This window comes from Sinocyclocheilus rhinocerous, unplaced genomic scaffold (assembly GCF_001515625.1).
Source record: "Sinocyclocheilus rhinocerous isolate Xijiao unplaced genomic scaffold, SAMN03320098_v1.1 scaffold433, whole genome shotgun sequence".
NCBI classification, from domain to species: Eukaryota; Metazoa; Chordata; class Actinopteri; order Cypriniformes; family Cyprinidae; genus Sinocyclocheilus; species Sinocyclocheilus rhinocerous.
The window spans coordinates 1,290,753-1,305,980 of record NW_015627897.1 but is presented as its reverse complement, the minus strand read 5'-3'; the positions used below and the strand labels follow the sequence as shown (position 1 = coordinate 1,305,980).

The window sequence follows — 15,228 nt, the reverse complement described above, 5'->3', positions numbered from 1 at the left end:
AGATAGATAGATAGAGACAGACAGATAGATAGATAGAGACAGACAGATAGATAGATAGAGACAGACAGATAGATAGATAGAGACAGACAGATAGATAGATAGAGACAGACAGATAGATAGATAGACAGACAGAGACAGACACAGACAGAGATAGATAGACAGATAGATAGATAGATTATATATATATAATATAGGATTTAATATATATTTTGGACAGTTATGTCCCTCTTTAGGAACATCTGTTTGTTTTCCTTTCTATTTGTCAAAGAATTCTGAAATGAATGTATGTCTTCCAAAAAAATATTAAGCAGCGCATTGATAAAAAAAAAAAAGGAAAAAAAAGTGACATTTGACACTGAAAACTCGAGTCATGATGCTGAAAATTTAGCTTTGCCATCACGGGAATAAATTACATTTTAAAATATATTCAAATAGAACACAAGTTATTTTAAATTGTAATATTTTTTTCCACATTATACTCTTTACTGGATTTTTATTAAAGAATGCAGCCTTGGCGAGCATGAGAGACAATAAAAATACAATAAAATTTTAAATATTTCTAAATATATTAATAAAAAATATAAAGCAATAAAAGCTTCTGTTCTTCTCTATTCCATACACACCCACACACACATATACTTACTTTATCTATTGAATGAAACATTTGTTAGTGTCTTCAATATTCATTATATGTTATGGACTTATATTACTAATTAAGGAAACATTTGGTATTTAAAACAGTTTACCTTCAAATGACAACTTTGGCATCATTTACTCACCTTTATGTTATAACTTTCTTCCGTGGAACACAAAATGAGACGTTAGACAGAATGAAAGCATCCATCACCATTCACTTTTATTACTTCTTTCCATGCTGTCAAAGTGAATGATGACTGAGGCTGTCATCTGCTTTTGTGTTCAATGGGGGAAAGTTAAACAGGTTTGAAACAGCATGATCTTTCTCTAATTGTCATTGCAGTGTTCCTTAAAATACAACAAAGACCTGCATTGCTCAGTGAGAATATTTACATTTTATTCCTACATACATTTGTTTTGTACATATATGCTTCGACTTGAAGGGTGGGGATCAAAAACATACATGGCTTCTACTCTTTCTATACAAAAAAAGTAACCCCTTCCCACTTTGCACGAGTATATTCTGTAACAAACAACGCAATTCAAAAGAAAAAACAATCTATTTCTGTGCAGCGATTTAAAATTAATTTAGCAGAGATCACTTACTGATGCACAACTTTCTCAAAGAGACCAAAGTTACTTGTGTCCAATTTGTTTTAATCTGGCCAATACAAATAAATCGTTCATCACTGGGCCACTTTGTGAAGAACAACAGAAATCATGACAACACATTGATACAATTCAATACAATTCCAGCCAGTTACTGATTTTCTTGACCCTTATCATATGCAAATAGCAGCTTGAGTGTACTAGCAAAACTGACGTAAAAATCCCATAGCATTGATTAATGGGGGGAAAAAAACAAGCCAGCTCATTCAGAGACCTAATTAAATTAAACAGACCTTAATAAAATACATATTCAGATGGGTTTCTAATTATCATACAAGTGTGTCAGCTACAAAAACTGATTTACCATGGGCATATTGGGATATCTGATTAAAGTGATCCGATATAGCTTTATAAGGAACTCTACTTATATCAATACAATCAGTGCATGACCAGTGTGACACAAATGTGTAATTTTATTCCAAGCAGGGCAAAGAGAGACATAGGGAATCTGAAGTCAAACATACATTGGTACAAGCCCTCTTCACTCTGTTTGGTGTCCAATCAAACGGTTCATAAAATCACTTACAAGATCAAGTTAATAAGAACAAAATAAAATTCTCTTTACATTTCACATACTGTTAACAATCTCTTTATGAGGAAAGTGTCAGGGGAGAATTTGTTTGACTTTAAACTAATTTCTCTAAGTGAGAGTAGATTTGGGATATTTTCGAGGAATAAGAATTTCCAAAGTGAGTAACAAGTCATCACAAGCATACAGTGAGAAATGGACCCTTAGGAGAACCAAGGAGGCAAACAATCAACTAAAGAAAAGTCTTGACTATAAACCGGGTTTGTAGTTTTTAGTTCTTGGCGGCATCAGCCTGTCTTGTCCAGTTTTCCTCTTCGATTCCAGAGTCGTACTCCTCCTCAGAAGAGTCTTTAGCTGCAGCTCTGAGTGGAAAGAACAGCAATACAGTCAATGAGACTAATTAAAATGACCACAAAGTGCCATGAATCAAACGAGGCAGTACATTCAAAGTGACAGCAATGTGTGCTGGTTTACTTAGAGAACACTTTCTAGGTTATCAGTATGTATATAATAACAGTTTAATCATTTTTTTTATTGAACCCAGAATGAGGAAACATTATTCGTTTATATTTTGAAAAATGATACTGAGCAGATAAATATTTTTTTTCTTCTTTCGAATAATATTTAATTATAAGTATTACTACAAATATTATATATATATTTTTTTTGAATTATTTTTGATAAAAATTGTTGCATTGCAATGTGCATTATAGTTCAAATAAATATATAAACAAATAAAAAGATGAAGGTATCTTTGAAATAAATTCTTCAAATGCATGACAGACATACTTATATTTTAACTTTTTATTTTTCCTTAAATTTCCCACTCTCAGCACATTTGTTCTTAAAAAAAATTAGAACTTGAGGCATAAAAAGAGTCCATAGTTCCATGTGTGTCAAAAGAGACTTTAAACTTTACTGCAGACACACAAGATGACAAAATAACAAACAAGGTCATGTCAGCTCTCACCTTATGTACTGAGGTTGTGCTTTTCCTTCAACTACTTCCTTGTTCACTTCCACGGCCACAATATCTGAATGTGGCACCTCAAACATGGGATCTAGCAGCAGTTTTTCCTGTTGGGAAATAGTGGCAGCTTATGACCTCACAAGATCACACGTCATTATACCAGCACGCCTTTGAGGAAGTGAAAACGTCACAAAACAAACAACAAAACAGCATTCTCTTACCATTATGGATCTAAGCCCACGTGCTCCGGTTTTACGCTCCAGAGCCAGTCTGGCAATCACTCTCAGGGCATCAGGTGTCATGTTGAGATCACACTAATACAAAACAAAGACATTCAGAAACACTTCATGATTCACTTTTAATTTGTTCCACATTACATTATTTTATATCACTGACTCTCAAAGTGTGGGCTCCCTCTAGTGTTACGCAGAAGGAATCACTGAATTAAATATAAATTAATGTTAAAACACTTTTTTTGCCCGTATAAATTTTTTTGATCAAGTACTGTACATTTTTTACTTTACAATTAAGTACAGTACAGTTTTTATTTAACTTTTAGGTACAATACATTTTAATGTAATCATTTAAGTTGTTTATTTACCTGTATGTAAGCACAGTGCAGTGTTAATGTTCAAACTGTATTTACAATGTTTAAAGTGGCCGATAATAATAAATATTCTTATCAGGAATAAAACTGCCTCGTTTTTGAACTGTGCATAGCTGTAGCTGAATAATTAGGCCTACTACGCTACTGTATTTTAATGTTGGTCATTATGGTGGTACTTGGAGAGCCAAATATTTTCTGAGGTGGTACTTGGTGTAAAAAGTTTGAGAACCACTGTACTATATGTATATATTCACTGAATTAAAAGCACTATAAACCATCTGCTTAATAATCAAATAAAAATGTATATAAATGTAATATTAATTTAAACATTGAAAAATAACAACAGCGATAAGGGGGGTGGGGGGGGGGAGTTTAAAAGGAAATAAAACATTCAAAAATGGCAAAGGGTTTATTTTATTTATATTTGTTATTATTTTTAATTGACATTTTATCATGTTATTTTAGGGTTTTAATTTTAATTAGCTTATTAAATGTCTGTTTGTGTATTAGTTTTTTTTTCAGTTTCTCAATAGATCTTGGACTTTGAACTTGCTTGGTGTGTGGATTCCCTTTTGTTTTCTACAACGTGAATTGCATCTATGCACCCAGACATTGTTGATTTAGTATCACTGATATATTTTTGCAGTTATTATTAGTTTTTATTTTATTTTCCATTTCAATTTTAAAGTTTTAGTAATTTTTTTTGTATGTTTTTGTCATTTTTACTAGCTTTTGTTTTTTAAAATGTGTCTATATAGATTTTTTTTTTTCAGTTATTTTAGTACTTCTTACACTAAAAGTAAATGAGAAATGATGCCTTGGCAACTAGCTGAAATAAGATTCATTTTTTAACCTATTTTATTTCCAGTACCGAAAATATTTTTCTTCATGGTTTTAGTGTAGTTTTTATTTTAGTTAACAATAATAACCCTGCACCCAGGAAATACTTATGACTACACAGAAAGGCACAGGACTCTTTTTGCTGTTTGTATATTAGGCACCAACCTTGTCCATGCTGAAGAGGGTCTGATACTGAGGCACAACAGCATTGCGTGGCTCTGTGAGGATCCGCACCAGTGTCTCCTCATCAAGACTGTGCAGTGGAACCACAACAGGAAGACGGCCCACAAACTCAGGAATCATGCCGAACTCAATGAGGTCTCTGGCCTCCACGTGTTTCAGAAGCCGGTCCTTCTCCTCGATCTCGGCCACCGCGGCCACCTCTCCACCTGTGGTGTTAGCCAGGTCAGCCGCTGCCGCCACCCGTCGACCTTTCCCCATATTAGACGGTGTTCCAAACCCAAGGTACTACATATGGAATATGAAGGCAACAGTTCGATTATATAAACATCATTTTCAGTCATGAAACTTTTCCTGCCATTTTGAATTTTCCAAAAAATCTAAATCTTCCTAGACAGTTTTTTCACCAAAATTTATTAACCAAGAAGATCTCGCATCGTGTGAATAAAACCTTGTTGTTATGCGTCAACATCCTGTTATTACTCGCCTTCTCATTCTTTCTCCTGCTGATGATACGATCAAGGCCATTAAACGCTCCAGATGCTACAAACAGGATGTTGGTGGTGTCAACTTGGACAGTTTCACCTCTCAGTTTCCTCGTGTTCTTCTCAGGAACATTAACAATAGTGCCTTCCAGTAGCTTCAGTAAACCCTATCAAAAACAATGAAACATGTCAGTCATCACCACAAAATTGGTTTATTTTTTAAAATCTTGCAGTAAATACATCATATTTTTAGGAATGACTCAAATCTGTTTTCTGAAGTCACAAATCGTTATTTTGACAAAAATATTTTAGAAGCTGCATTTTAGTGAAGCTTGTTTCAGCCACAGAATACAAAAACCTAAAAAAAAATTATATATATATATAAATTGTGAGATAAAAAGTCGCAATTACCTTTTTATTTCGTGGCAGAAACAAAAAAAATGTATTGCAAGACGTGAACTCAGAATTCTGAGGGAAATAAAGTCTGAATTGTGAGATGGAAATTTGCAATTGTGAGAAAAAAAATCTGAATTGTGTGACAAAAAAAATCTGAATTTATTTATAAAAAAATTTTTATTCTGTAGCGGAAACAGGTTTTCGTAGCATTTTGCAGAAATGAGTCAATCAAAAGTTATTGTTAGTGATTAAAGAAGTACAGAAATACAGATTCCAAGTTTCTATTAATCTTTAACAGCCATGTGAGCATTCTTGTTATTTAGGGTAAAGTTCAGCTGAATATCAGTGACATATCTGAAGTGTGTGACCTAGGACATGGAATCTGGTTCATTTGTAATGACCAACCTGCTGCACTCCCTCTCCTCCCACATCCCTTAGCTGATGGATCCCAGGAACGCTACCTATCTTGTCTACTTCGTCCAAAAACACGATACCTGAAACAATTTCAACATCCAAATCAAAGTTTAATTGACCAAACTCCTGGACTACGTGGTCTGTGGTTAAATGTCACAGGAAGTGTTACCTTGTTGAGCTTTCTCAATCACATAGTTGGCGTCCTGCAGTAGCTTTGCGATGACTGACTCTATGTCCTCTCCCACGTATCCTGCCTGAGTGAGGGTGGTGCAGTCACAGATCGCAAAGGGAACATCCAGGCATTTGGCCAGCGTTTGGGCCAGAAGTGTTTTCCCTGTAGTTCAGATTAGTTAGGTTTCTAGTTGTTCATATTAGCACACATAATTTTTAGGCTGCTTTTATTCAATACATTACCATTCAAAAGTCTGGGGTCGGTACGATTTTTTTAAAATGTTTTTTTAAAGAAGCCTCTTAGGCTTACCAAAGCTGTTTTTATTTGATCAAACTACAGTAAAACAGTGATATTGTGAAATACTGTTACAATACAAAAAATAACTGTGAAGCTGAATCTTCAGCATCATAACTCCAGTCTTCAGTGTCACATGATCCTTCAGAAATCACTCCGATATGCTGCTCAAGAAACATTTCTTATTATCAATGTTAAAAACAGTTCTGCTGCAATATATTTGTGGAAATGGTGATACATTTTTTCCAGCATTCTTTGATGAATAGAAAGTTCAAAACAACATTTATTTGAAATAGAAATCTTTTGTTACCTTCTACATGTCTTTACTGTCACTTTTGATCAATTTAATGCATCCTTGCTGAATAAAAGTACTAACTGTTTTTAAAAGATCTTACTGCCCCCAAGCTTTTGAACAACTGTCAAATTGTACACAACACTGAAAGTGTGTTCCTGTCTCACCTGAGCCGGTGGGGCCCAGCAGCACTATGTTGCTCTTCTCTAGTTTGATGTCAGCGTTTGTGGAGTCCAGTACTTCTCCTCCTCTCTTCTCTGGAGGCGCCTGCTGGTTCAGCTGCTGCTGCAAGGAGGCGCCCAGAGCGTTTCCATGAGGACTGATCCCTGCGATCTGCAGCAGCTCTGGACAAATTACATAACAAAAGCAAAAACAAAACAAAACATAAACATAAAAAACTAAAATGATTACTTTTTGGAGCTTAGGGCATTCAGAAATGACTTCTAACTTTCAGGGAATTTTCATTATGTATATAATAATTCAGTGCTTTGAAAATCTCACCTTAACAAACATGTTTTATGTCTTACATAATTAGTCCAGTTTACATAAGACCTGTAAAATGAATGTTCCACAGATATAAACTTCTCACTCATTATGTTAATGTCCGTCCCATGCACTGAAAGCTCTCTCCTCCACATCACGAGTAGACACGCCCCTTATTGCTGATTGGCTACAAGTTTGTTTTGCTATTCGGCCCGAATCAGTTTTCTAAAGTGTTTTTGAAAAATCACATACCCTGCCTTTAATGCACTTACTGTGACAGTCTATAAGGCAAGACATTCAAAAACAGTTTGAATCAAAACATTCAAAGCTCAACATGTTTGTTAAACCATCTTTACGATACAAAGGTATAATATTTAAGATAAATTCAATATAAATTTGCACAGGCAAAATTAATAGCCAATTTTTTTCAATCAAACTGAGGGATGAGCTGAAATTATTATTTGTTGTAAATGACAGCATATACGACGTCGAATCAGATTAGTATTAATTAGACATTAGAACCGAACATTTCTTTAATAGTCAATTTGTTAAAAAAAGCTAAACATATTAAGCAAATCATTAATTGAAATAAAGCTAAAATCAATTAAAATATAATTGGTAAAAAACTTTAACAGTCAAATGTGTTGCTTTTGCAAATGACTAACAAAAACAGTTGAAATACAAATGTTACTAATACTAAATAAAAATAAAGCTAAATAGACATGTATTTAAAAAAAAACTAATGACAAACTTGCATAAAAATAAAAAATATATATATAAAAATAAAAAGCTAATCTTTTAGTTTTATTTCACAACTAGCAAGAAGAAAGTACATATTTTGGTGCTGTAGTTATCTGTTATTTTAAGATTATTTATACTTTGCTGCGTGCGTGCACTGTTAACTGGTAAGGTCAAATTGCTTCGTGTACACAGCTGCTCTATTCACAGGATCTAAAGGGATTTCCTGGGACAAGAACTTCTGAAAGCTGCATATGACAAAAGCGACACATGAACCAGCAGCTAAATCAGGTCACTAGGGCACTCTCCTTCTCTGCTTATTTGGTAAAACAGAACAGCATTGTTTCTGAAACATGCATTGTCACTTACATTGTCAATATGCATTAATATAACACTTCAACAGTGACAAAGGTTAAAGGAAATGAAGAAAACTGACTGATGTTCTTTGGCATTTGTACAACACCCAACAAAAATCAAAGCAAACTAAAACAACACAGAACAGATTTGTTTAGAAAAATAAATGGCTTAAATGACACATAGACAATAATGCAGATTATGGGTGTTGACATACACTTACTTGTAAACCTGTATTCATCCTCCCGTCGTCTTAGCTCTAGCTCTACAGAGAAAGGAGGACAGTTCACTACCAATTCCCACAGAACAAGAAACCTCGACCTATTCAGTAAACTCTGCTGCAAAATTGCAGCTGAATTGTACAAATGGCCAAATGACAAAAAAAATGACAGATTTCATTAAATGCTGCTGTTGGATTATATACTAATGGACAGACTACATCACAATGGAGGTTATATTGGCTTCTAAAAAGAGAAGATTAGAAGATTCAAGAAGGTACACAATGGAAACCTATCATGGAAGGCTTGTCAAACATGACTCAAGCAAAATAAATAAAAAGACCATTTAAAGGAAAAGCTCACCCAAAAATTAAATTATTCATATTACTCACCCTTATGTCATCCAAGATGTAGATGAGTTTGTTTCTTCATCGTAACACTTTTAGTGAAATTTAGCATTATATTACTTGCTCACCAATGGATCCTCTGCAGTGAACGGGTGCCGTCAGAATGAGAGTCCAAACAGCTGATAAAAACATCACAATAATCCCACATGACTCCAGTCCATCAATTAACATCTTGTGAAGCGAAAAGCTGCATGTCTGTAATAACAAATCTAAATCTAAGGCGTTTTGACGTTAAGCCGCTGCTTCTGGCCAAAACACGTGTCCATAATCCATAATAATGCTTTCAGACAGTGTGACATTTTTGTTTGTTTCTTACAAACACGCAGCTTTTCACTTCACAAGACATTAATTTGATGGAGTGGAGTCATGTGGATTACTTTTGGATTATCGTTAGGTTTTTAGTGGTTAAACGGATCGCAGTTGATCTGTAATCCATACGGACCAAGACCCACGGTTCGGCACGCATGTGATCCGCGGATGAATGGCAAAATTTAACCATAATAGAGTGAAAGTTTACCATTTGTACGTGTTTAAACATGCAAGTGATTGTAAACCATTCCAGTGAAGGAAAAGGCAAAAGGGAACTCGATTAGTTACTCGCACGCTGTTTTCAGACTGTGCCGCGAACACCGAACTGAATCCTCTTTCATATCTCCTTGCGTTTGAACAGACACATATATACATACAATTATGACAAAATATCGATCTCCACAATCATTCTGGTAAATGTAGTTGGTTATGTCTTAAGTAAACGAGAACAGCTGAGAAAGAAATCAGATGTGTATCATTGTATTGGATCCATGCATCAGGGGCCTCAAGTATAAATGTTGCGTACCCACAAAATAATGTGCGTATGCGGTTTTCCACGCACGTATATGGACTTATAAAAAATAAACTTGACGTAAATATGTGCGCACCTTACGGGTGCTCTTGACTGTGTGTATGCACTCTTTTTCCTGGAGTGAGAAAAGTAATGAAGTAAACAAGGATTTTAAACTGTTTTCATTACGATATACACATTTACATTAAATATTCCACTCTCATTAATGGACATAAACACTCAAATTCGCCTACAAAAAGTCATTACGCAGAAGCTAAACCAAAATTATATGAATTTAGACATATTTGTAGTGGATGGCCTTGATCACTTTTCCTGTGGCATGCTATGTTTTAATGACAGCAAGGAGTGCTTTAATAATTCATATTTAAACTAAACTGCAGATCTCATGTTATGAGAATTTTTTTTAGCAAGAACAATGATCAATGATGCACACTTACTTCGATATTATGGCGGATACTGTTGGATTCGGTGGTGGAATGGTCCATTGTCCGGTTTGAATAGGACCAATGATATAGCTTACTGTATAAACGCAGCTGCACGGAGGTGTTGATGTCGTGTGAAGGCATCTCCACAACATTATGAAAAATACCACTGTAGGCCTATTTGAAGGATACAGCTTGAAAAAAAACGGTAAGATTTTCAAATAATTTGTCAGTGACGCGCCGAATCAGACAACTGTATTTACACTGCAATATAGGCTTATCTGTTTCCACTAAAAATAGCTAAAAGATGTTCACCTTTTCATAAAAACTGATACATTTAATTTGATTTGAATTGTTTAAAACAATTGAAATACTATTTGGCCAGTGGAAAAGATTGAGGTCAACTTCTAAAATAGGCTATTTATCTGAGAACTAAACAGTTTTGTTTTTATGGATATTTTGATATATTTATTCTAAAACATACTGGATGATTTTGGCAATAAAAATTTATGTGGCACAAATGGCATTTATAGTCCGTATCTCATAATTCCTTAACGTCCTGTACCTTTGACGGTGTTAAACATGGTGTCGCGTGGATAGGAATATGCATGGAAATGATATGCAGATGAGGTTATGCATCGTAAAACTAAGCGTTGTAAGCTCCATATATTGTTATTTCGGGGAGGAGACGGAGTGGAAATGCACGTACGCACAATCTTCCCCTGACTGGAATTTATAAAGGGATTTTTGTGCAGGTTCTGGCGTATCTGAAAACTTTTGTGCGTACGCAAAATCTAGCTTTTGTGCGTACGTACACTTTTAGGATGAAATCTACTTACAAGTTTTATACATGAGGCCCCAGGTCTTAAAGGGACAGCAGCCTATAAATACCAGCTGCTGTTATTAAAGCTCATCAAACAACAAAAAAAGCTTTGACAAGGATTAATCTGTATTTAATTTATAAGTGAACACTATTCAGTGTTATTTTACACTTAATTATTACATTTCTGTACTAAATTATTATTATTATATAATTACTATATTTAAGTACTAAATGGAAATCAAAGTTACATTGAAATATTTTTTCTTTTCTTGTTGATCTGAAAAACGACTCGACCCGTGGCTCAAAAACCATAATATGATCTGAACCGTGAGATTTGTGATCCGTTGAACCACTAGATGTTTTTATCAACTGTTTGGACTCTCATTCTGACGGCACCCATTCACTGCAGAGGATCCACTGGTGAGCAAATGATGAAATGCTAAATTTCTCCAAATCTGTTCTGATAAAGAAAAAAAAAACTCATCTACATCTTGTTAATTTACAGCAAATTTTCATTTTTGTGTGAATTATTCTTTTAAAAGTGGGATATGATATCATTCTCATATTTAGGTTTAGGGATTTGAACAAACTTCAATGAACCTTTAATGTTTTTTTAAAAAGCTGGATTCATTTTCATTTTAATCTTCGAAGCAAAAAACCTGTGTGTTTTACCAAAGAGTCACTTCTCCATTTTGTGCTTTCAACTGATGGAGTGAAACCTGGCTTTCTGAGGACACCAAGTATAATTTGTATCCTGGAACAGATTAATTCCCTAATGGCTATGAGTCTCTTACATAAGAACCATTTAGTGAAAACCACCTGTTCCTACCTTCTATGTGTATTCAACACACATACACACGCTCTGCAGTACAAACCTCGAGGAGTGAGGGAGGCCTGTTTCTCCACCTCCACCTGCTGCTGCCTGGAGCCTGCCGGCATGTTGTTGTAGATGCGTTTATAATGATTGTACACGGCCACCGACAGAACCTTCTTAGCATGATCCTGACCCACAACATACTTATCAAGATAAGCATAGATCTGCGAGAAAACAAAAACAGAGACATTACACGCAAAGGTGGGAACCACCAGTTAACCTTGGGCGTTCCACTGCTTTAAAATCTCAAAGTTAAAAGAATATTTACCTTTTTAGGTGGCGGAGGGGGTTTCTGCTGGAAAGCCAACTTGACCGCTTCCGCTGCAGACTCTGGGTCTTTACTTAAACTTTTCTTAGTGTCAGTTTCTGAAAGCACCACAAAAAAGTGGTGGCATTTTTCACATTTCACAAAGCGAGTTGATGCTGCAAAAGAGAAATAACATTCCTCAGTGTTGTTTTTTAAGAACTGTATGATTGATTGAATTAAAACCATAATCAAGACATTGCGTAGTGAGATTATCAAATCTCAAAGGCTGCAATTTAATTCAAATATGGGTTACATGTTTTAGATTGAACCGTGGCAACTCAAGCAGCTCATGATCCAGTGTTTTCAGTGTCTTAAAATCTACATTAACTCATCTCTGCATCCGTTCCGAGTTTAGGATGCTTATAATGTTTATTTGGGAATGCAACATGCACAAACCATCTTATATTAAAACTGTAATTTCAGTTAAATAAAATTATTATTAAATTTTTGAATACAAATTATTTCACAGTGAAATACTACAGCAGTAATGTTTTGTTTAAATTTTAATAGTCTTTTTCTATTTTACAGTACAACTGTGAAATTAGAACTCTGCTATTACATACCTATGCATATTGCATTCCCTATTATTATTATTATTATTATTATTATTTCAAACAACTACAAACAAGCCTGCGAACCGGAATATTTGAAAGAAAGTCTTGAAACAATTACATTCAAATTAAAGTAGGAAAGAAAAAAAATAAAGTTGCAATTTAAATCAATCCCAATCTTTACTTTTAACTAGGCAACTTTTAAACCATGTTACTAATTAAAGCACCAGCAGTTGAAAAAGCAAATTGTTGTGTATGATTTATTTTTAGCATTGAACAGTTAGTTCAGTGAACACTCTGGCCTACTTAAACATGCACAAGGCCAAAAGAAACCGTAACTCTTTGGTCAGTAGTACAAAAAAATATGATCACCTTGAGAAATCCAGTAATACACAGAGCAGACAGATATTTATATGAAAAATGAATAAAATAAATGAAATAAAATAAAATTTAAAAAATGCAATGATAATAAAATAAAAAATGAAACTAAAATATTATATGAAATTAAGTACTCACAAACAAATGTTTCCACATGTGTGCAAGGATCTCCACATTTGGGGCATCTCAGCTGACTTCCTCCTTTGCCGGAATTACTAGAGCTGCTTCTTTTTCCACTTCCTTCACCAACTGATTTCTTTAAAGGAAAACAAAGTAAAAAAAAAAAAAAAACACAATTTCCAGGAAGAGAATGAATTACACTGGCAAAGTTATTACTTCCTTCTCAGGCCCTTGTTGTCAGAGAATAAGGAGTTATTTGTCATCTTACCTTTCCACCATCTCCATCTTTCATCCCATCTTTTGAAGCATAATACACAGTCGTCTCGGAGAACGACCTCACGGGGACGCGGCGCCCCAGACGAACCTCAAGAGTCCCCCGGCGGCTCAGTGACAGTAACTGGATTCTGGAGCCGGATATTCCTGTGTCATAAACAACACAAACATCACTCAAAATAACAATAACAATAATGGTATGAAGTCATATTGTTTGAAGAGCCTCTACAGGACATTGGCAACAAAAATCACACTTTACTGGAACACAAATCCTAACCATAAGATAAATAATGTTTCTAATCAGACTACATGCGTCTTGACAAACCAAGTCATTTAATTTTCATATTATGAATCGTGAAATAAATTTTAAATAATCACCAGGCCAAACTAACTAACGGCATTCAATAAACAACTAAATAAATTCATTAGAGTCGTAGGTTGTCATTTTAATAAATAATCTTATTATATAAACAATTCGTATATGTACTGCAGTAGAAGTAGACGACAAATGTCCAGTGTTATTAAAAATGTTTCTTTATGAAGCATTTAAAAATAAATTTTTCAAAATTAAAGCCGATTTGTAATTTTTTTTTTTATAATCGTACATCATGGTTTGTTTATATATTGTCGTTAGCGCACTAGCAGCAGCGCTAGCCAACTAACTAGGCTAAGAAACAAACGAACATCAATATTTTTCAAAAGATGACTTTCTTCTTACCTTTATGAGCTGAATTTATGAGATTTCTCGCTGCTGAAGCACACGTACACGACATGTTTGAGTGTTGTTGTTTTTTTGACGAACTGAATCTGTTGAATTTGAGAAGCGCTGGAAGCTTAGCGCTAGCTGAGAGCTAACGTTAACGCACTGAAAGCCATTCAATACAGGCCCGACAATAATAAATGACTTAACCTCAATCTGCGAATTAAATAATAATCAATCACATTAATAAACGAAATACGTTATTTTGGGAACTGCTGTAGGCAGCTGAACTAAACCCACACTGCTGTCTCAGGCAAGACACTGAAACGAGTAAACAACTGATGACACTTTTGAGTCACTGAATCATTCTGACCGAGAATCATCTGAGTCAGTGAATCAATCTTCAAAGATTCAAAGAATCATTAGGGTCAGTGAATCGCTCAGTCAATGAATCACTTGCGTCACTGAATTAATTTAGTAGTGAATCAAATTAATCAATAAATCACTAAAGCCAGTGAGCCAGTGAATCAGTCTTTAACAATGAGCAAACAGAAACAAAAAGTCCATCACCACAACTACAGTACAACAACTACTCACTTGTATCACTACACACTGTCATGAAACTGTACAGAGTGTACAGAGAAAAGTATAACTATACTTATAGTTATACTTACGTATAACTATAGTATAACTAACTAAGTAAATAAAAGCATATGAATGATTTTCATTAAACAAAATTACTAAAGATGCAAAACAAAAAAATGTATAAAATGAAAAAAAAATGTATAAGACAGAAAGTCTTACGGGTTTGGAACAACGTGAGTGTGAGTCTTTTGAAATTTTTTTTTTTTTGTTCGTTTTGTTTTTTGGGTGAACTGTTCCTTTAAAAGCGCCCCGTTGCACCCGTTCGCGGGTGCTGATTGGCTGATGTGATCGTGTGCCATCAATCGTTTGTTGGCTGCGGAAGTTGCGGTCATGTGATTCAGCGAATGGCTCCAATGTTTTTCAAATTAACAAATAAAAGAAATAAAAGCATATGAATGATTTTCATTAAACAAAATTACTAAAGATGCAAAACAAAAAAATGTATAAAATTAAAAAAAAATGTATAAGACAGAAAGTCTTACGGGTTTGGAACAACATGAGTGTGAGTCTTTTGAAATGTTTTTTTTTTGTTCGTTTTGTTTTTTTGGGTGAACTGTTCCTTTAAAAGCGCCCCGTTGCACCCGTTCACGGGTGCTGATTGGCTGATGTG

The 15,228-nt window shown here is 34.6% G+C and overlaps 2 protein-coding genes across 2 annotated transcripts in view; both read right to left on the bottom strand.

Annotated features, from left to right (window-relative positions):
• The window catches only part of LOC107737014 (uncharacterized), a 15,628-nt gene extending 14,860 nt beyond the window's left edge, over positions 1 to 768 (bottom strand). The window contains 1 exon segment of the mRNA XM_074560165.1: positions 747 to 768. Coding sequence (XP_074416266.1) covers positions 747 to 768 — 22 coding nt within the window.
• A 244-nt stretch (positions 769 to 1,012) lies between these two features.
• Positions 1,013 to 14,340, bottom strand: LOC107737000 (ATP-dependent Clp protease ATP-binding subunit clpX-like, mitochondrial). The gene is made up of 14 exons (XM_016548390.1): positions 13,992 to 14,340; positions 13,269 to 13,420; positions 13,019 to 13,136; positions 11,913 to 12,067; positions 11,646 to 11,808; positions 8,283 to 8,324; positions 6,652 to 6,828; positions 5,896 to 6,060; positions 5,718 to 5,806; positions 4,919 to 5,083; positions 4,417 to 4,719; positions 3,026 to 3,118; positions 2,805 to 2,911; positions 1,013 to 2,196 (listed from the first exon to the last, which is right to left on the bottom strand). Exons 1-14 carry the CDS (start codon positions 14,044 to 14,046, stop codon positions 2,106 to 2,108), a joined length of 1,875 nt encoding a protein of 624 aa, XP_016403876.1. The 5' UTR covers positions 14,047 to 14,340; the 3' UTR covers positions 1,013 to 2,105.
• Positions 14,341 to 15,228: the final 888 nt, after the last annotated feature.

Coding starts and splice junctions, on each gene's coding strand:
- LOC107737000 (XM_016548390.1), bottom strand. CDS start 14,046: ATGTCGTGTACGTGTGCTTCAGCAGCGAGAAATCTCATAAATTCAGCT. Junction 13,421..13,991: donor CATAAATTCAGCTCATAAAG/GTAAGAAGAAAG, acceptor TTTATGACACAG/GAATATCCGGCTCCAGAATC. Junction 5,084..5,717: donor GAGGAGAGGGAGTGCAGCAG/GTTGGTCATTAC, acceptor TGTTTTTGATAG/GGTTTACTGAAGCTACTGGA.